The 21,548-nt window shown below is 41.2% G+C and overlaps 1 protein-coding gene across 2 annotated transcripts; it reads left to right on the top strand.

Moving 5' to 3' along the window:
- The first annotated feature begins 518 nt into the window (after window positions 1–518).
- On the top strand, window positions 519–21,475 carry IFNGR1 (interferon gamma receptor 1). Of its 2 annotated transcripts, none has more exons than XM_027888013.1 (7): window positions 519–611; window positions 11,472–11,584; window positions 11,973–12,159; window positions 13,600–13,748; window positions 14,460–14,631; window positions 15,653–15,768; window positions 20,707–21,475. In XM_027888013.1, the coding sequence occupies exons 1-7, from the start codon at window positions 521–523 to the stop codon at window positions 21,208–21,210; spliced, it is 1,332 nt and encodes a 443-aa protein (XP_027743814.1). In that variant the 5' UTR covers window positions 519–520; the 3' UTR covers window positions 21,211–21,475. The 2 variants fall into 2 exon arrangements, with proteins under 2 accessions (XP_027743814.1, XP_027743815.1); XM_027888014.1 differs by having other exon boundaries at window positions 11,472–11,586; window positions 11,987–12,159.
- Window positions 21,476–21,548: the final 73 nt, after the last annotated feature.

The following is a 21,548-nucleotide window of genomic DNA, read 5'->3' as shown; positions in this document are numbered from 1 at the left end:
ATTCAGAGTACTGTTTCTGAAACTTTCCACAGGGTAAACGCTTTGTGTTTTTTGTTTTTTTTTTTTTTAAATGGGGAGAGAGCACAAGTCCCAACATGACGAGGCAGAGGAGGACGATACTTTTCCAGCGGCTAGGGCTGACAGATATGGCACAGCACCCGCACTTAGAACACATCATAACAAAGTCAGGGCGGGCATCGTAGAAGGCATCCGTGTTTATCACTTCGACCAGTGGCCAGCGCCAAACCCCAGCCCCCAGCCGCATCCGCCGCTCCGCAGGCCCCAACTCCTCCTCCTCTTCCCGCGGCGCCTCTCAGGCGCTGCCCGACAGCGACCTCCGCACCGCCCCCTCGCTCCTGGCATCCCGCCCCTTCCCGGCCGGGCGCAGGCGCCGCCGCGAGGCAGGGCGGAGGCGAGCGGGGCGCGGTGGGGCAAGAGGAGCCGGGGTAGCCTCTGCTCGGTTCCTCCCCCCCCTCCTCCTTCCCCCCCGAGCCCCTTCCCCAAGCCGCCACCGGGCGCCATGCCGGTGGTGCCGCCGCTGCTCCTGGCGCTCACAGCGCTGCTGGCGTCCCGCCCAAGCGCGGCCTCCCGCGGGGAGCAGCCGCCCGCAGGTAACGGGCGGGTGGGGGCGGGGCGGGACGGGACGGGACGGGAGGGGCAGGCCGACCGACTGACCTGTGTGTGGTCTCCTGAGGGACGACGAGGCCGGCACCGGCTCCGTGACCGAGCGCTGCCGGTGGGGCCGCCGGCCCGTGTCCTGCCGCCGCCCTCTGCGGGCGCCGGGGAGTGCGAGCAGCCGGGCGGCGCCGGGGGCGGGGGGAGCTGCGCCCCGCTTTGCTGAGCGTCGCCCCCCGTTCCCGGGGCGGTGCCGCAGTGCCTCGCCGAGCAGCCCCGGCGCCGGGCCGAGCTGGCTCTCGGTTCAGCTTTACCGGAGAGGCCATCTCGTGGCGCCCGCACCGGCCGCGGGAACGCGGCGCTGCCGTCCCCTTGTTTCGGGAGTTTGGGCGTCTTGTCCCGCAAAGCCTGAGCAAGGTGTGCGTCGGGCAGGCCATGCTCCACTGTGCTTTATAATTTCGCGTGTCCAAAGAGGCAGAGAAACTGGGAATTTCAGTGCGAAAATGGGGAGCACGAGACTGGGGAGTCCAAATAAGGCACCGGGCTCGTGGCATTAAAAAAAAAAAAAAAAAAAGGCAGGATTCATTTACCTAAGATGCTTCGTGCACTAGGCCACAGAAATGCTGGCTGTGTGCCCAGGTTCCTTGGATTCTGCAAATGGAGGTTTCCTGAAGTTTTAGAGCCATGCCCACATAAAGTGACTAAACTTGATTGCCCGTGGGGATGGGCCACACCATATGGAAGTCTGCTTAAGTTTGTCTTATGTGGACTAGGAGCAGTAAAAATGGTAATCTGCCTGCTTTCTTGTCCCTTGATAGTTTACATCTTGACTGTCTAGTTTGTATGAGTTGGTGGCTGATTGTTAACCTGTAAATCTTGCGAGGGAAACTCCCCTTTTTTCCACATTTGAGTAGTAAGGTGACTTGGTATGTTAAATTTTGTCTTCCGTGATCTGAATTAACTTCTTTTAATGGTGTGCTTTTATTGCTAGTAAAATATTCCACTTTTACATTGTATTAAGCATTTTTAAGGTAAAAACCACAATGCCAGTGAATCACTTGTAAGAAAACTGCTATAATCCAGCACAACACATGAACAATTATCTCTGTGTAAGAGTACAGGCAGTGCTGTGGTGTAGATGATGTAGCAAGCTTCCTAGAAGCAAAAAGCTCATCTTTCTGCCCATGAGCGTAGCAAACCCTCAGCTCAAAGGAGCAGAATATGCTTCTGAGTTACGTTTTGAAAACAAGCATCATTTTCCTGGTGACTTGCGTATGACTGAATTGCAGACTCCTGACTTGATGGACAGAAATCGCTTTATTGCCCGTGATCCAGGGGTTTTATCTCATTCACTTTCAGCTGGGAGTGGTTAAGCAAATTAAGACAGAAGACAGCTGCAAGTCACACATCCATCACTCTCTCAGACCGGCTCATCATGCACACCACAGACACAGACCTCGGAGTTTCAAGTTACTGTTTTCATACGATTCACATGGTAAATCATAAACCAGAGTTTAGCTCTCCCTGAGCAGTAAATTATGGCTTAGAGAAAACAACACAAAGTCATCTGAACATTCTTCAGGCCTTGCTCACGCTTGACTGCTACACTTGCACTTGGGTTGGTCTCAGCCGGTATAATCATGCCCTTCAGAGACTTCATTGTTTAAGTAAAAATTTAGGTTTTCAGTGAATAAAAACATCATGAAGTGAATTCTAATTGATACTGCTGTGTGTTAGTTGAATGAAAATGTTGGTTGTATGTGTAATGACTAATACAATGTTCTTACTTCATAATTATATTGATGCAAGCAGATTTGCTGACTTACAGTGGAAGAGTTGACGTAAAAGGGGAAGTCTGAAGGATGTTTATGATGCTTTCACACACAGAATCACAGAATGGGTCAGGTTGGAAGGGACCACAGTGGATTATCTGGTCCAACCAACCTGCTCAAGCATGGTCATCCTAGAGCACGTGGCACAGGATTGTGTCCAGATGGTTCTTGAATATCTCCAATGAGGGAGAATCCACAGCCTCTCTGGGCAGTCTGCTCCAGTGCTTGGTCGCTAGCACAGTAAAGAAGTTTTTCCTCATGTTCATATGGAACTTCCTGTGCATCCATTTCTGCCCATTGGCTTTTGTCCTGTTGCTGAGCACCACTGAGAAGAGCCTGGCTCCATCCTCTTGACACCTCCCTTCAGATACTTGTGAACATTGATGAGGTTTCCTCTCAGTCATCTCTTCTTAAAGGGTGAAAAGACGCAGTCCCCTCAGCCTCTACTCATTTGAGGGATACCCCAGTCCCTTGAACAGCTCTATAACCCTCTGCTGGACCCACTCCAGGAACTCCATGACTCTCTTGTACTGGGGAGCCCAGAATTTCATTGGCAACAGTTGAATGATTTTTTTTTTCTTAAGTCTTAGTAGGGCTTTCAATATTCCAGTAGTGTAATACTTACCTCAGTGCTGAGTGTGTAATGGGGAAATGCCCAGTCATCCTCACATTCTGTTGTAGGACACCATTTTCCTTAGACAAGCCAGACAACCTAGCAGGCGTTTCCTACAGCTGAGCATCTAATGCGTCTGCAGTGATAGGGCTGTGAATCCTCAGTGAAGCTAGGCACTTGCTGATGGGAAATCTCAGTCTGTATTTTAGTATCTTGCAAGAGGAGGTCTCTGGTCAAGACTACAGTATTAGAAGCAGATTTGGATGCTGTGGTAGCAATTCAGGTGCTTTTTGCACATTGGAAGCCAGATTTCCAAGGACATGTGTAGTTCATTTGTGCAGCTGACTTCCTGTTATATGTAATAATCATGGTGGTCTTGATTTGTTCTTTTATGGTTCAGGTTACTGACAGTCATAGCCACTGTCTGTCCAGCTGAAAACAAAAATTAGATGGTAGAAAGTTATGTGTTTAGATATCATCTATTATAATGACTTCTCATCTATAATAAAAGTGAAGAATAGTTGTAAAATAGATAAAACTATATTTAGCTTCTACTATTACATCATCTTTTTTTTAGTGTCCATTCTGTGCAACTTGCTGTGGTTTTTTTAAGATGGTGATCTGAGTCTGCCCCTCCTCTCCATACAGCTTGTGGAGATTTTTATCATGAACAGATTTTTATCATAAACAATGCTTTTAAAAGCTCCATAGAAGAGCGTCAAACCTTTGAGTCCTAAGAAAATAAAATCCTGTCATAAATAGAAGCTGTAAAAATGCTCTAAATACTATGTGTAGTGTTCATTCTTATGAAATGATTTATGTTCATTTCACTAAATATTTTTTAAAAATTATAGCTTTAAATTTTATCCCTGGTCATTGTACTCCCTTCACTTGTAAATTAATTCCTTTTTGAATTTAGGATCTTTTGTGAACTTCTGGTAGAACCTTCTGCATAGAATTGCCATTTCATGCATTAATTTAAGCTCGTTTGTAGTAACTTTAAGTAAGTACTGTCAAGGTACAGGAGGGGCATTACGAGAGTAATGTATGTCCTGTGTTTCTTTTGGAGGGATTGATAAAAGCAAGTGAAGGCAAGCACATGCAAGCATTTCCATATACACTGCATGGCTTCTGCCGCTTAGGAGAAGGCTGGGCAAATAGCAGGCAGAACATTTCTTCAGCACTTTACTGCTTGGTGTGTACCAGTCGGCCAAGCTCCCCATCAAAGCTAACTGACAGGCAGTCTACTTTCCAGCAGTCTAACTAGAGCAGGAATGGGCTGTTTAGTGCCTGGCCTGCCAGAAGTGCACACAGAAGGGGTGGGGTGCATGCTAACCCAGGTGTGCTACCTCAAAGGAGAACATGGCAGAGGGCAGAGCCCCTGCTCTCTGTTGCAGTTTGTGTGGTTTCTAGAGGGTCTCTCCTGGCCGCTCTGTGAAGGTTTCCAGGGCTGAGATCACCCCCCCCACCCCCCGCCACCCATCCCTCATGGCAGGGACAGGCGGCAGAGGCACCTATGCCAGGAGACAGACACCACACAGCACGCAGGGAGTCCAGCAGCAAAGAGAGTTTATTCAAATCTCCCCCCAGCTTATAAGGGCTGGTGGGGAAAAGAGGGGATTGGCCATTTGGCTAGCCAATGCAGGGAGACAATATAATAACTATGGCAACACAGGAACCAATGATAGGCAAGAAAGTTAACAACTTCAAACCCCTGCAGCTCTCTGACAGCCATTTTCCACTTCTTGCCATGGCAGGTGCTTTGTGCTCCTGTAGCCTGTGCTGAGGTCTGACCTCTTCCTGCCTATGGTTCTGGGCAGTGCTTCTGGCTGTCTTCTAGCCCCCAGATGGCTGTGCTCTGCTTTAGTATAGACCAATTTTGTTTGATTCAGAACAGACAAAAGTGAGGATCTAAATGATTAGAGGACCATTTGTCATGGTATTAAGCCCAGCCAGGCACCAAGCCCCAAACAGCTGCTTGCTCACTCACCCACCAGAGGGAATGTGGAGAGAATCAGAAGGGTGAAAGTGAGAAAACTCATGGATTGAGATGAAGTCAGTTTAGTAGAGAAAGCAAAAGCTGTTCAGAACAAGGAATTAATTCACTGCTTCCCATGGGCAGGTAGGTTTTCAGCCATCTCTAGGAGAGCAGGGCCCAGTCACATGTAATGTTTACTTGGGAAGGCAAACATTATCACTCCAAATGTGTCCCTCCACCTTCCTCCTTCTTCCCCCCACTTTATATACTGAGCATAATGTCATATGGTATGGAATATCCCTTTGGTCTTTTGGGGTCAGCTGTCCCGGCTGTGTCTCCTCACAACCTCCCATGCACCCCCAGCTGTCTTGCCAGTGTGGCAATATGAGAAGCAGAAAAGGCCTTGGGTTTGTGTAAGCACTGCTCAGCACAAAGGAAAACATCTCTGTCACATCACTGTGATGTTCAGCACAAATCCAAAACCCAGCCCCTTGCTACCACTGTGAAGAAATTTAGCTCTACCCCAACTAAAACTAGCATATTCTACCCCATATCCATAATACCATTTACCTCATGCCCAGGTCCCACACTATCCAGTACAGCTTCATTAACCACCAGCACCCTTCTAATTCTTTGATATAATGTACGGATATCTTTCCCTTAGCCTCTGGACCACCCCTGCAAAATGTCCATAAACCTCATGTTGAACTCATTTAGTCCATGACTTTTAGGTTCTGTTAGGATGGTCACTTGGTTCAGGAAAGGTCATGCATTGCTTGGAGTTAGTGAGCACCAAAGCCAGCGCGGAGCACTGCTGCATTGCGGCTGTTTCTTGTAAGGCTTCTCCCTTGTTTCTAGTGGTTCTTGTTATAGTAATTCCTGTAACACAAATCATGGCTTAGAACAATTTAAAGGCACATTCATTCTGGTCTTCAGCCTTGTCCTTTTGTGCCAGGTTGTTGAATTTAACATTGCAATGAACTCCTCCCCTTGTCCAGAGCCTGGCTGCAAAAAGGGGTTCCTGCTAGAGCCCACAATTAGTGTAATCCACATCATAGTCCTCCATGGGCTTCATGGGCCAGCCTGCTTCACCACGGTCTTCACCATGGTCTGCAAGGGCATCTTTGCTTCCTCTAGTCCAGTATGGTCTCCCACTGACATTCCTCTTTGAACTTCTCTAGTTGTGGGTCCTTCCCACGGGCTGAAGTTCTTCACAAACTGCTCCAGCATGTGTCTCCTGTGGAGTCACAGGCCCTGCCAGCAAACCTGCTCCAGAAAAGGTCATATCCTCCTTCAGCCTCCACCTACTCAGGCATGGGGCCCTCCATGGGCTGCAGGTGGATCTTTGCTCCATCGTGGACTCATTCACATGTAACAGTACCTTCAACTCAAGTTCACATCAAAGTTCCAGCCTGTCTAGTATAAGGACATTGACAGCAGCAGCAATACCCTGGCTACCTGCCAGCCCTGGCTATTTTCAGAATGTTACCAGGAAAGAAATACAGAAAACTGATAAGCAGTGAAAGCAACGAGTACTAGACTCTGATATACTGTCAGAAAAGCAAGCCCTTTGGCAAGCACAGGGACTTGCTCATTACTAACTAAACAGCACTAACAGCTATAAATTCAACCTAGTACATCCCAATCAAGTATGTCACTATCTCAAACCCTTCAAGTCCCATACTGTGCACCAAAAAAAACCAAAGGAAATGGAGCCTCCAGAGACACACTAAAATCTTTTTATGTGCTATTTTTCATTCTTAGCATTGACTTGCTGCTTCTGAATCCACTTTTCAGAGTATTGGCTGCCTTTTTGTCGCCTTTTTTTTCTTTTTTTTTTTTTTTTTTCTTCACTGTGTATGGCTGCAGAGTCTTGCAGAAGCATTCTGGGTAGTGCAGATTTCTCTGATCATTTATCCCTTGTCTTCATTTTCAGTGGGGGTGAAAGCTAAGGAGAAGGACTTTTTTTACATTTGTGAAGTCATCTTGAAAACTACTACCCTTTCTGAGTGGAGTTAAAGTGGATGTGTGAGGTCAGGTAGAGCCCAGGGCTGGCACAAGGGAGGCACGCTGTTTTCCCAGTCGGAGGCCCAGAAGGGACTGATCTGTTAGCATTGCAGCTGGCTGTCTTTAAATGATGAGTTACCCACTTGGCATGAATCCACAGTAAAGTTCAAGCTGTTGTCCCTCTTGGCCTATTGAAGTGGCTTAAAACTGTTTTCGTATGATATATCACTTGGGGATTGTAAGGATTAGTTTGTTTTTAAGGGCAATCTAAAAAAAGAGCAAGATGTTTTTGCTTGTGGTTTTTTTCACAGTCTTTTTAAGCTTTGAATTTGTGCTTTCTATCTGTATTTCAGTGTCTAAATGATGTTTAGAAGGCACATACAACTTAAATGAACTCTGTGGCTCTTAGGGTCACTGTTGTCTCAGATAGCTGTACAATAAAGTCTGCATTTAGATTTATCAGACCCTATTCTATTACGTGTGTTATTGCACTTCCAGTTAAATTCCGCTTCCGTGAACAGTAATGATGAAAGCCTCTGAGTATACAGTAATGCCTCTGTGCATTATATCAAATTCTTCCTCTGCCAGAATGAGAGAAGGAACTTCAGAGTTGCACAAGATATAAACATCAGCTGAAAGGCTGTCTCATTTTTACATCTCTGAATTGTCCACATTTAAATAATTTTTGCTGTTGGGCAATGAATTGCTACGGCTCAATGAATAGCTAGAATATCTACATATGTAAAAAACATTACATCCTTCTGTATATACTTTAAAAATATATTTTATTGCATATATGGCTGCTTCAAACTTGTATTTCATAAATACTTTCCATAGGTAGTGTTCAGAAGTGAAAAAGATAGTCGAATTTCAAACTAGGATAGAAATCTTTCTTTATGTCTACGTGGTCTGCATATGTCTGACACCACTGAGATTTGTAAGAGATGTGCAGCCTGGTGTTCTTGACTTGGGGAAGTGAATGTATTAAACAAGACAAGTTAGACTTGTTCTTCACAAGTTACTCTTGTAGATAAAAGCAGGCATTTTCTGACTTGGCAGTGGATGTTTTTAAAGCAGAACTGCATCATATACTATTTGCAAGTAGTGAATTAGTGCTAAGTTGTTTTAGTTTTAGAAGATACCACTAGCTACGCTTGTTTCTGTTACTTTAAACAAAACCCAACCCAACATCCTCCTTATTTCTTAGCAGGCTGAAATCAAGCAGCAGCAGATACTTGAAGTAAAAAAAGTCTTTGGTGGAGTTTGGTGTTAAATTTCCTCCCACATGTATTTCCTTCATGTCTGCTGTGCAAGTTTGCTAAATATGTAAATGTGTACTTAATTTTAAATAGATTAGTTAGGATAATTGCACATTGAGAAGATGTTTGATTATTTGTATACAAACATTGCACAGTAGTCACACCTGCAGGGGTCTTTGGCACCAATATGGCAGCAGTAGTCTGGGTTGTTTATATATGGACAAATAAATACATTTATTTCCAAGTTATAAACTGATGCAGGTGTGAGTTTGCTAAGATAAACTGTGCAGTTACATTGCCACGTCTGTTTTCTGTTAAATACTCAACTTCTAGGTCACCCTGTGACCGTGCTTGTCTTTGCTTTTACCCCTCTCTTACTCCTGCCTTTGCTTTCCAGCATTCTAGTCCTTTATCCTCAAAATCCAAGCATGTGTAATGTCTTTTAGTGTGCTTTTAAAAATTGGAACTCTGACTGACCTTCTTTTGTCTTTTATTCCTTTATTTTCTGGATGTAGAGTTGCTGTCTGGAGTTCTTTCATGTTGTTTTATAATGCAAAAATACAATTCCATTTCTGTGAATAAAGTTGTTCTTGCTGCCATATCTGTTGACTTCTTGTCAGTCAACATTGCTGTCTTACAAGGCAAGGTGAAGTTTGGATGGAAATCACTTTATTTGAACTGGAGGCAAACTAGGACTTGTTGAGTGTTCTGTGTAATGCATCACAACATGAATCGCTGATCAGTTTTCTTTTTTTTCCACCCTTACTTTCTCACTGTTTGAGTTTGCACCTTGAGTGTTGCTGCATTTATGTTTATTATAAATTAAAAGCAGTTTTATGTTTAAAAGTGGCCTTTGTGTCATAGCTGATGTCATCATCTTCCAGTTTTGCCTGCTGAACAACATAGAACATGGTCTAATGTTTAAAAAAAATGAATGCTTCATCATGGGTTAAGTAAAACAGTGTTCACATAAAGTATTATGGCATTATAATTGGCATTAGGCAGAAGTACCATCTAGAAAGATTAGATATCAGAACTTTGAAGGTCTAGACTCTTGATGCTGGAAATGAAATGAGGCTGGGGTGTCCCAAGACTCAGTCTTTGGACTGGCTGGAGGAGAAACCGTTAAAAGTCAAGCAGTCTGAGTTGAGCTGCTTGTGAGCTGGACAGTAAAGAGCATTTGTTTAGATCCCTCTGCAAGGCCTCACATGTCTTGCGAAAGTCAACGGCATCTCCCATTACAGTATCACTGGCTAATTTGCCAAAGATGCATTCAACTCCTGCATCCAGATCATTGGTAAAAATACTGTACAGAACAGTCCCTAGAGCTGAGCCCCAAGGGACACTGCTGGTCACGAGCCAGGTGCAGCTCCATTCACTGCAGCCCTTGGAGCTCTGCCCTTCAGCCAGTTCTTCACTCAGTGCGCTGTGAACCTGCACATCCCACAGCTTATTCAGAACGTGGTGGGGAACACTATCAAAAACCTTACTAAAGTCACAAAAAAGTACATCTACTGCCTTCTCTTCATCCACTAGGCAGGTGATTTTATTGTAGAAAGATAATAAATCAGTTAAATAGGACTTTCACTTTGTGAACCCCTGTTGACTGTTCCTGATGATTGTCTGTAGTTTCCTGGGTCTTTCCTCATGCCCTTCTTGTAAATTGGAATAGTGGCTAGTGTCCCATCAGCAGGGACCTTCCCAAAAGTTTGGCAGATGATGGAGGGGTCCTACTGTAACATCTACTACCTCCTCCAGTGCTCTGGGGTCAACCCTTTTTGTTAAGCAGTTTTATTTATATAATAGTACACAAAAGTTGCATTTAGTAAGGCTAACTACACTGTGCCTTAAAATTGTGTGTTTGAAGTAACATTTGTGTGCTTGACACCTCTTCTGTCAACTTGTCACCTTTTTTTTCATGTGGTTGTGAATTTGATGATTGTGTTTCTTTTTTTCCAATAGCTGAAATACCACTTTTGTATGTACTAAAGCATAAACCACAGAACCATTTGCAGAGTATCTGTGTTACACGTATCAAACCTTGGTGGTTGATAGCGTATCTCAGCCTCAGCGTATTACTTTTGGTAATGTGTTATGTTTGTGGTCTTGCTCTCAAGATGTGAAAATTGTCTACTTTCTCTCAAAATATCACAGAGTGAAGTTGCAGCACTTGGTTTGTGAACAAGCAGCAGCTTAGAGCAGATCAAATATGGGCTACCTGTCAACATTTCATAAAAGCTATATTGAGAATACTAAAGATGCCAAACCAGGCATTGAGAAGCTGAGAAGTAACAGTTAAAATCAGTTGAGGGACCTTCCTTTCTGTTCTCTTCCTGTTATGTGACAGCTTTAGTAGTTAAAGGATCCTGTAATTTTCCTTCCCTGGCAACTGCTTCCTTGATATCGCTATTGATGCTTAGAAGAGATACTTGCTGCACAAGGAAAACTGTCAGGGCTGCTTTTTATTTTTGTACTGTTTTACTGCATTACCTCAGATGCTGTTTACTAAGTATACTTTGAATGCTTTCTTGTATATGGAACTACATTATAGCTTTCAGGGTTCAAATTCCTTACAAACGTTTGTAATTTATTTTTGTCATCACGTGTTACTGAAAACAGTGCTGGAGTGGTAGAAGTCATTGTTAGAAATTCATGTTGAATCCGAGCTTTCCCCAGCAGGCCTGTTGTCTTTTGGCCTTGATACTCCAGCTTTGGTGTCTCCCACCTCACCCTCCACCCGCTCCAGCTGAATTTCTGAACAGCAAGAGAAACCTACAGGAGCTGGGCTAATCTCCTCTAACTTGAGTGAACTCATACTATCTGTCGTGCTGATATATCTTTAAAATACCAACATAGGGGTGTAATCGTCACTGCTTATGAACTTGGTATGGGCAATCTCATGGGCTTGCTTTCAGTGGGCATGGGTTGTTTGACATTCTGGGTTGCAAACAGGATGAAAGCTGTCTCTGTAGGAGAGAGAATAATAAATCAGCTTACAGGGCTCATATGTGTTTGTACCGGTGACAAACTAGTTCATTGAGGGGGACGTATTTGTGATTTTTTTTGCCTACCATATTGCCTTTTCTGAATAATTTAGGAGAACATTTGACTGTTGTTGTACTTCAATAGATCTGTTTATCAAAGTGCAATTGTTCTCTTTCTTCTAGTGCCTTCACCAACAGAAATTGTAATAAGATCTGAAAATTTCAAAACTCTTTTGCATTGGCAGTACCCACCTGTGTCTGAAACTCCTCATTTTATTGTGGAAATCAAACCTTACGAGTAAGTTCTTACTATTTTGTCATTTCCTGTACCTGATATTCTCTGAAGCACATGAAAGCAGTCAGTCATTAAATTTCAGTCAGTTTTGTGTCTATGTAGTGAAGTCATATAGGGTGAAGGTTGTCCAGGTGTAAATTAAGGCAAAATCAAGTCAAGTAACAGGATGGTTGAGGTTGGCAGGGACGTCTGGAAGTCATCTGGTCCAATCCCTTTGCCCAAGCAGGTCATCCAAGACCATGTCCAGTCAGCTTTTGAATATCCCCAGCGAAGGAGACTGCACAATCTCCCTGGGCAATCTTTCACTGCCTGGCTACCCTTTCAGTTTTTTTGTTATAGGAAATGTATTGCACAGGATTGTACAATTGAAATTGTATTAACTATTACTTGATCTGTTTTACAGTTTTGGTTCCTATAAGACCGTCTCAACTTGTGTGAACACTTCAGCTTATTTCTGTGATCTCTCAGGGGAAATATGTGAGCCTTATTTGTCTCACTGGCTTCGACTTAAAGCTGTTATTGGGTCACGACAATCTGAATATGTTGAGACGAATGAGTTTATTTTGCAAAGGCATGGTAAGTTGCATCATAACCTAAATCTTATAATTTTTTTCCCAAACTTTAGAAAGTTAATAATTAACTTTTTTTGTTGTATTATTGTATATCATTTGGGAATATCTTAAATCCAGGAGTCCAGGATGAAACCAAGCCTGGTGATTGTTTAGTAGGATTCCATAGTACTTGTTAGCCTTGATGCTGTGGTATCTGAATATTTGTTTCAAAACATCTAAAGGCAAGAAGGTGATGCTGGTGGTGCACTCTGTGAATCCTTCCCATATTCTTCCCTGTTGCCCCAGACACCAGTTTAGGGCAGGAAGCTGTCACTGGACACTATGGACCTTTAGGCATGACTGAAGTAGTTAATGCTTTGGTTGACACTATAGTACCATGTACTTTGGTACTAGATTCTATCTAGAAGCTGTAGGATTTCACTGTAGCTGGATATCTAAGTTACTGATTCTTCATGTTAATCCTTTGGGCTGCTTTGGGAAAAATCAGTCTTTCACATCAATACTGTAAAAGTAAATTTTGTGTCTAGAATTCAGGCCAATGCAGTACAGTGTGGCAGGCCCTGGCATTTTGCGGGTGGTGCAAAGGAAATGCAACAGAGTGAGGAAAGACCAAGAGAATTCCTCTCAGGCTTGCTCCATTCTCAACGTACACCTTTCAGGCAGAACATGGCCCATGAAATTCTCTCTGACTTGGGCTATGCCTTAAATAGAGCTGGATTTCTGCAATACTGGAGCTGAAGAAGTAGAGTCCCTCTTTGTTTTCTGCTATGATTCCTTCCCCATCCAGTAGTCCTATGACTTGAAATAGGGGCTGATTTCTAGTAGGGACAGAAGTCATGGTGATAATTCTGAGTTTGACAGTTTGCAGAAAATTGGTAGCCATGTGTGGAGAAAAGAGAAAAAATCCTTTTCCCATTGAACAAGAAACTTGTGTTTGGTCAGATCATTAGACACCAAAATTCCACAGAGGCCATTGCCATGGGAAATCAGGTTTCCAAAGTACTGTTGCTCAAGATGAGATGTGTTTGGCTTTTTGTGTAGTCTTTGTTTCAGTACAGTATTGTTTTTAGCTGAGGTGATTTATGGTGAGATCTAGGCAGCAGTATCGTGTTTGGTTCTTGTTTATATGTATGTTGAATTGCTGTTAGTCTTTTCTGTTGTCAACTGCATTTTTATGGCCTTATGTGTGTGGGAGAGTTGAATTTCTTAACAGTGGAATTCTTCATGGACAATCTGTTTCATTTTAGAAGCCAATTCATTAATGTATCCAAATACCTTCATTACTTCTAAGCAACAGACAGGTCTGAGCACAGCTATAGACGTTAACAGCATTGAAATAGACATGTAATTCTCAAATCTCTGACAAAGTTTGGAAAGCTAACTATAAATAACATACTTTATGTTAAAAGCTTTGGCCTAATAGCTATGGTGCAATGTCTTGCAGGAAAAATAGGACCACCAAAACTGAATCTCTCAAGGCATGGTGATAAAATCATGGTTGATATTTACCATCCTTTATTCCCTCTTTCTTGTATTGAAGACATTTATTTAAAGCTTGAGTACCTGGTGACTTTTCGGAATAGTACAAATGAGGTAAGTTCCAAAAACAAAACTTCAAATTAAAAATACTTGTTTACCTTAAATGCCTAAACAAGAGATTTACTCCTGTGACAAATGGAACAAACAGATACCAAGAAAAAAGTTGAAATCCCAAAAATGTTGAGTGCATTACAGTGAGATATGTGACTGGAAGGTCTGGATTTTAGTTGTCTAAAGGAATGTAAAAAAAAAAAAAAAATTAGATTATTGCATTAGCTGTACACAAGATAGCGTTACTTGTTTCCATGCTACTGTTTCTACATATGTGCTAAAACATTGGTAACTTTACTTAGACCCCTTTCACTTGTCTAGAGAGACCTTTCATTTAAGAAATTTACCTTTCAAGGTATTGATATTTATTTAGCAATCATGAAGGGTGAACTTGAAGAAAATTACAGTAGATATGTTTACTTACAGTTACCTTTTCATATACACCCAGGTAAAAATTTTGGAAGTGAATTAGGAATGTGAATCTAGACTATGAACAGCACAAATTTTAGATCGAAAATACCGTGTTCTGGTCAAATATAACATCTTAAGGTAGCCAGTAAGCTGATAGCTGAAGTTCACCCAGCTTTTGCAAGGGATCCAGGTAATACAGGAAACATTAAGCATAGTGTTTTAATGTTTTTGCAAGTGTTGGAAGGTGCTGTAACATTGTTCTGTTGAGTCAAATCATACGATGTGTCTTCTGGTTTTTTGCAGGCTGAAGAGTTCTATGTAGACAACTGTACAATGGAAAAATGTAGCCTCATTATCCAAGTTCCTGCTGAAGGTTCCACTTACTGTGTTTCAGCGAAGGGAATTTTTGATGCACTGATGATTGGCACCCCATCAGAGGAAAGCTGCATTCTTGTTCCTGTCAAGCAGACATTGAGTAAGAGGATTTTAAAACTATAGTAAGAAAATACTGAATCTGACCAGAGATCTGATCTAGCAAGTATTTGAGTTCCAGTATAGCCATGGGATGCCTATGGGAGAATAGAAAAGAAAGGGAAGTGTGATCATTCGTTTCCAAATGCACTTTGACAGTTCTAAAGACCTTTAAAGATCACATGTGATTTTCAAGTAATCCTGACATTTTTTGGGTGCTTTTTCTGCTTCATTAGTATCACAAAACCTGTTTCCATTGTGCCTGATCATTGGTGTAATAAATAACGAATGCATCCTTCACTGAGTTATGTGGGGTTTTTTTTGTCTCTTCTGAAAACTCACTTTATGTTCAGTCTCATCACTGTATGCAGACTTTTAAGTTTGAAGCAAATATAAACTTGTGGCCATGAAATTTGTCTCTTAAGAGAACAAAAGGCAGCTAGTGACCCAACTTTATATCTCTGATAACCTCTTGCAAAGTTTTTAATGTTACTTTATTATGGCCTGAAATTTCAGTAGAGAAAAGAAAGAAAATTGATAGAAGCAGCTGTGTTTTTATTGTACACATAAGAGGTGCAGTATGAGTGGGGGGGAGGACATTAAGGAGAGTCAGACCAGTGGAATCTTACTGGTAGAAGTTAGCAATTCTGTTTTGGAAGATTTTGCATTTTAATTTTATTGTACATAAACTATGTGTAATCAGTTAATATGCTATCACAGGGAAAAAGTACAGATCTCCCCATCTCTCATGTCTTAAGGAACAAAAAATTAGTTATAAATTTCCTTTATTTCTATAAAAACATGATTATGTTTATATAAATTGAAAATCTGTCATGCTAATTTTTTTGTACGCAATAAAAGTTTAATCACTTAAGTTTTCTTGAGTAAGAAAAAGTAGTAAATTGACACATTCACATGTTGCAGCTAAGCATTTTGAGCTACTACAATTTCTGAAGTTGTTCTAAGTGATACAGCAGGGTCTTGTTTTTCCGAACTTCCTAGTAGATTTTGCATTAATTTCTTAGGTGTACAATGGATCGTCATGGTGTGTGTTGTTATTGGGAGCCTGAGCGTAATAGTGATGGTATATTTTGGCTGCAGGAGACTAAGGAAAAGGAACATAACGCTGCCTAAGTCTTTGGTAAGTTCAGACTTCTTATCTGCATCAGGTTTTTAATATCCAACTATTTAACTTGTATCACTACCACATCTTTATGCCTGTCTCTTTCTTTGTTTGTTTGGGAGTTCGGGGGTATTTTTACCATGGTGTAATAGATGTTTAGAATTTATGCCAGTCTAACCTGATAGGATCTGCAAACAGATGCCTTTTATTTTTTTTTAGGGACAGACTTCAGTCTCTTTTTGACTGAAGTAGCAGTAGTTGGTCTAGTTTGAGAATTTAGTTCTTAAAAACTCAGTGTGTGTGTGTACCTAGGCAGGTTTGTGTTCATCCTAGTAGCAGAGACACAGAACCACAAAATTGCTGAGGTTAGAAGAGACTTCTTGAAATTGTCTAGTCCAACCCCTTTGCTCAAGGAGGCTCAGCAAGAGCAGGTTACCCAGAATCGTATCCAGATGGCTTTTGAATACCTGCAAGGAAGGAGACTCCACAGCTGCCCTGGGCAACCTATTCCAGTGTTTAACCGCCCTCACAGTTTTTCTTACATTCAGATAAAATTCCATGCGTTTCAGTTTGCCCCCTTTTGTCCTGTTACTGGACAGCTGTGAGATTCCTTCATTTAGTATTGCAATGCTGCTAACTGCTAAAATGTTCTTAGAGTTATGCAGAGTAAGGGAAGGAAGGGAGTAATAGAGCTGTAGGAAGAGGGAAGAAGGACTAGAGGAAGTCTGTTCTCTCACTGAGCAGTCACAGGGAAGAGAGGTCAGCAGCTGCTCTATCTTAAAATCTCCTTGTAGCTGTCCTTAGGAAACAGTGGATGTTCCTTAAGGAGCAGAAGTACTTCTTGATTTCACATCAGGCAAGAGTGGAGTGTCTAACAAGTACTGTTATAATGTCCTCCTGGTGTCCCAGTAGTCACGGCATAACAATCACAACTTTAAAGAACTGCCATGTGAGGCAAAAGTAAACAGGAATCAAAGCAAGTGTATCTTCTCAGTGGGTGTAGGAAGTCTCAAAAGGCTTATTGAGAGAGTAGCCCATGATCTTTGATTCCATGTTCTTCAATTTCAAGACCCTTTAAAATGACTTGTCCATAGTGCAGGGCTGGCTCAATGCCTAAGATCCCCCTGTACCCTGCTTCCATCAGAGGAAGACTCAACTTTCATTTCAGGCTTATACTTAAGTCAACTTTTCTGCTACCTGCTGGTGCTTTTTCTGATTCTAACCAGAATGACAAGACTGTGTTCTCTCTTTGTAGAATGGTTACAGATATTCAGGAAACATTTGAGATTTTTCTTTGCAATTCTTTTTTTTTAGTTGTACAAGATATATTTTTCATCTGCAGAAACTGTAATTGTTCCTGTAATTTTTGACTTATACTTGCCACAAATAATTGTCATCTTACAAGAGAGAAGCTGCTTCATTATCTTTTGTGAAAATGTTTTGTTTGTTTTTTTTTCTTTCCTGTAAGCATCTATAGGGCAGTAACATGGTCTTCTATTTGTAAATTTACACATCATTAATCTGTTGTGAAATCATGCAAAGGCCATGCAGATTTTTGTCACGGTCCTGATAAGATTTGAAATGGACTTTTCAAACTCTCCTCCAGAAAATGTGCACCTGAAAATTACTGGGAATTCGTACATGGACAAGTCCTTAGAAAAGAAAGTTAAAAAAGAATCTGTTGATTACACTAACTGTTACAGATTGCTTGGGAAATGTTATTTATCTGTATTCTTGAGCCGGGCTTTCAGCAGCATATCTTACTCATCTGTTGATACAGGGAAAGTCCTGAAAGCTCAGGTGTTCTCACTGGAGACAGGAAGTTGCGTTGAGTGCCTGCACATGCCAGGAGATACTGCTGACATCCATCTTAAGCTCACTGGCTGTCATATTGCCAGTATTAGATGACGTGAAAAAAAAGAAAGATGTTAACTTACCTATGGCAAATACTTTTCTTCCAAGGGCAACCATATCTTAATTACTCTTGTTGCTTGAGATACTTTGAATGACATTCCAGTTAGTGCAATAAGATATGATTCTTATCTTTGAAGCCAGAAACAACTGTGTGAATTGCTAAGTTTTCTTGTAGTCATGACTCAGTGACTCTAAAAACCCTTTGGTGCTGGGAAATTCCCAGGAGTTTTTCTTCTGATCACTTCCTTTCATGGATGGGAATGGGAGTGTCTTTGCACCATCTTGTGTTGGTCAGGAACTTGCCAAGAGAAAAATGTGTTTCTTTTTTAAAAAGTCTTGGATGTAGTTGTACTGGGAATAGGTATTTTATCCTCGAAGTCTCTATGTATATTCACTGTGAAATGCATGCCCTGTGTAAGAGTACAAGGCAATCCCTTAATGTGATTTTTAGAGCCCTGTGAAAATCCTAAGGGAACAGAAACAAGTACTCATTGGTTTAAGATGGAAAGTTGTAAATGCAGGTTTTAGCAATAGTTTGTACAATTTTTTTTTTTTAAAATTCACATTCCTCAAGTATTCCATCTCACACAGACAATTATCTTCTCTTGTCACTTGCTGTGATTTTTGCTATATTTTTGCTACCCACCCCCTCACCTGGAAAAATATAGATGCTGGTCCCTTCAAGGTCAGTGTTGTATAGCATGAATGTCCAGTATTTTTTCAAATATCTGTATAAAGACCTTCTAGAAAAGTACAATTATCCCACCAGCTGTTCTTAGCGTTTTCAGTATCTACCCATTATTGATTGTATTCTGGTTTTTGCAACTAACTTCTAAGCATCTACATCTTACAAATTAGTGGTTTCCATGAATTCTCATGAAAATTACTCTGAATATTCTTTGTATAGGGTTCTGTCTCCACATAACAGAAAATGAAGATCCAGAGACAGTGATGGCAGAATGGCAGTTAAGTTGTAGTGTGTCAGAAGCCACCTTAAGGCACTTAGGGTGCTTACCGAGTTTTTCAGTGGCAGCCCTTGATTCCCCAGGGGTTGCCTCACCTCGGTGGTGCTCACACAGCTGTTTGTAAAACTCACTTAGGTGACAAATAACTGCTCTCCAAGGAGTGTTTGGTTTTTGGTTTCTGGTAGTTGTTGTTTGTTTGCTTGTTTTTTCTAAATTGCAAGGGTTTCCTCAATCCAGCCTAAAACACAGTTGCATCAACAGATAATCAGGGCTACTGAGGGGAAGGGTAAGGGAGCTGAAGTGAGAGATGAAAGCAAGTTCTAATGAAGTTAGCACACTGTCAAGGTATGAATGTGAAGCTCAAGTCTCACAACCTTTTAATCAGGGAGGACTCTTGAATAGCACAGTTAGATTTGATCATCTGGTTTTGATGACCCTCTCAGTTCTTAGACTAATACAGACTGGAAGGTTCTTTATGCCTGTCTGGAACTTTTCTTAACATTATCTTTTTTTCCCCATTCCTCTTCCTACTTACATCCCTTTCTTCCTTATTTACCTCAATCTGAAATTTCAATGAGATTATTTTTCACAAAGCATCTAAAAAAACGGTGATTGTGTATTTTTTTAATAAATTTGCATATCTATAATACTTGATAATCTCTGACATATGGGGAATTACAAATTTTGGAAAAGGGCACTATTAATTAATTCTTTCTCCCTAGGCATTCTGTTATCTTTAGGGAACACCATCAAACAGCTGAAAATTTAGTGTACTTTGGTTTTCATATGTATATATTCTTGAGAACTCATTAAAAAAAAATTAGAAGAATCTAAACAGCCTGAAGGCATATCATAATTGCTTAAAACAAGTTGGAGCCTGACCATTGAAGGAATTCATATGATCGTCCTGTGGAGGGATTTCAACGTGAAACATTAAAGTTTGTTGCAACATTTGAGGGAGTGCTTAGTGACTCTGTGAAATAACTAGGAAAACTTTGTCATAGATACAGTTACTGGGTATGTTGTCCTGAACACAGGCTCATTACTTGGTGTGCAGCACCAATTCATGCACTGAGGTATTTCAATTTTTTATTCAAAGTTATGCAAAAGTAATGAGCTAGGTGGTAACCCACAAAAGGCTGGCTCACCGATCATCAAAAATTTACAGTATTTGTAAGTTTTAACAAAAAAAGGCATCAGCAGTCATTGGTTACGGTTACATAACTATTTTATTAATTAGTACTTCGCCCCACGTTTGCTAGTTCTCTGTCTCCCTTCTCGTACTAATTAATCTGCATGTGCAGTTCTTCCCTCCATGTGATTTTGGGGTCCGTTTTGAGTCGGTGGTCACAATCTCTCACTGCCGGAATTACCTTTCCCCCAGTTACTGCTCAGCTCTGCTGACCTCAGTCCTGGTGGCTCTCATCCAGACAGCCCAGTTATTTTATGATTGTCTTCCCTTTCCCTTAAAACAAAAGATTAGCTAAGCCTACAATGTTCACCATGCAATTGCTTAATCATACCTGTCCAGCTACGGCTACTGAGTAACAACTAAAGTTTTATTCAAATCCCGAGAGGCTCAAATCTTGAGGGGCTTGATATCAGGTACACATAAAGGTTCTTGTGCCATTTTAAATCTCTTTCTAAAAAGTTCACTCCCCTCCCATTTGAGACAGTTGTCATAAATTGTTACAGTCGTTGTAAGTTACACTCATTAGCTATAGAGTATGAAAGGTTTCCCTGGCTAGTTGAAGAATATTATGTCTTTTTCTTCTTTTGCAATTTTCCTTTACATTGAAAACTTCAAATGATTTAAAATACAGTGGGTGACATGAAATGGATTTGGTTCTTGCAAATGTTTTTTCACAGAGAAAGCGTTTTTCAGAAATTGCATACAAGTTTTAATGAAACAGTTGGAAAACATGGATATGGGCTAATGACCATGCCCGATTCTAATTTTGTGATTTCGTTTTGGGATTGGTTATAATGACCTTAAATTTGTAGGATCGACTTGTATCTTTTTTAACCTCTAAACTGAAGGATTTTGTTTTTTGCTTTTGTTTTTTTTCCATTTAAGGTCAGTGTGATGAGGAACCTCAACAAAGACACCTTACTTTTAGGGCCAAAATCGGAGGGAAAGTATATATCTGTAATAAGCTTCATGTCAGGCCAGTCAGCATTGCCAGTGAATGGTGAAGTAACCTTGCTGGAGATAGAGCCAGAAGAAGAAACTGTTAGTCCTAAGAATTCCGGTGATGGAGAATCTTCTGTACTTACCCTGGAGGCACCAGCCAAAGCAGAAGAGGAGTTTGTGCAGGAAAGCACAGAGGAGGTATCTTATGATGCTGATGAACAGAATTATAAAGTAAAAGAGAGTTATTTCGTTTCTGACAGTAGCCAAATGGATATATGCAGTAACTCTTCAGGTACAGAGGTTTCTGCCACAGAAACACAGCAAGAAGTCATTCCAAGCAGCTGTTTGAAGTTTTCTGGCTATGACAAGCCTCATGTTCCATTAAATATGTTGATGATAGATGTTGGTGAAGAACAGCCTGTGAATACTTACAGGCCAACTGAGTAACCAGGATAACAAAAGTGTTTAACCAGAACTCAGGAAAAACAGCATTACTGAAGATTATGGAAAATCTGGGTTAAATTGTGAACATCTGCAAGTTGTACTTGTTCTGATCCAACCAAAGTAACCAGTGCACAAGTGAGAGTAGTGCCTGAAAACTGCATAAAAAGTGTGGGGAAATTTCATAATAACCACTTTTGAGTTTTTGTATACGATATAATTTAGTATTTCCTATTTGAAGTAGCAGTGTGTGTTTTTTAACAATACAGGAAACATATTTCATGGACTATAAAACAGCAACTGTGCCATTAGTCACTTCTGTTTCAGATCCTTTTCAAAATTAA

The sequence above is a fragment of the Empidonax traillii genome, unplaced genomic scaffold, assembly GCF_003031625.1.
Source record: "Empidonax traillii isolate 1590-97213 ecotype Southwest subspecies unplaced genomic scaffold, ASM303162v1 scaffold229:size1690559, whole genome shotgun sequence".
Classification (NCBI taxonomy): domain Eukaryota; kingdom Metazoa; phylum Chordata; class Aves; order Passeriformes; family Tyrannidae; genus Empidonax; species Empidonax traillii.
The sequence above is the reverse complement of the archived record's forward strand: the minus strand, read 5'-3'. Positions and strand labels throughout refer to the sequence as shown.

What these genes read in the sequence shown, in the direction of transcription:
- IFNGR1 (XM_027888013.1), top strand. Translation starts at nt 521, where the DNA reads ATGCCGGTGGTGCCGCCGCTGCTCCTGGCGCTCACAGCGCTGCTGGCG. An exon ending in GTTTATTTTGCAAAGGCATG is followed by an intron (nt 12,160 to 13,599) that starts GTAAGTTGCATC and finishes AATGTCTTGCAG; the next exon opens with GAAAAATAGGACCACCAAAA. An exon ending in TCCTGTCAAGCAGACATTGA is followed by an intron (nt 14,632 to 15,652) that starts GTAAGAGGATTT and finishes TTAATTTCTTAG; the next exon opens with GTGTACAATGGATCGTCATG.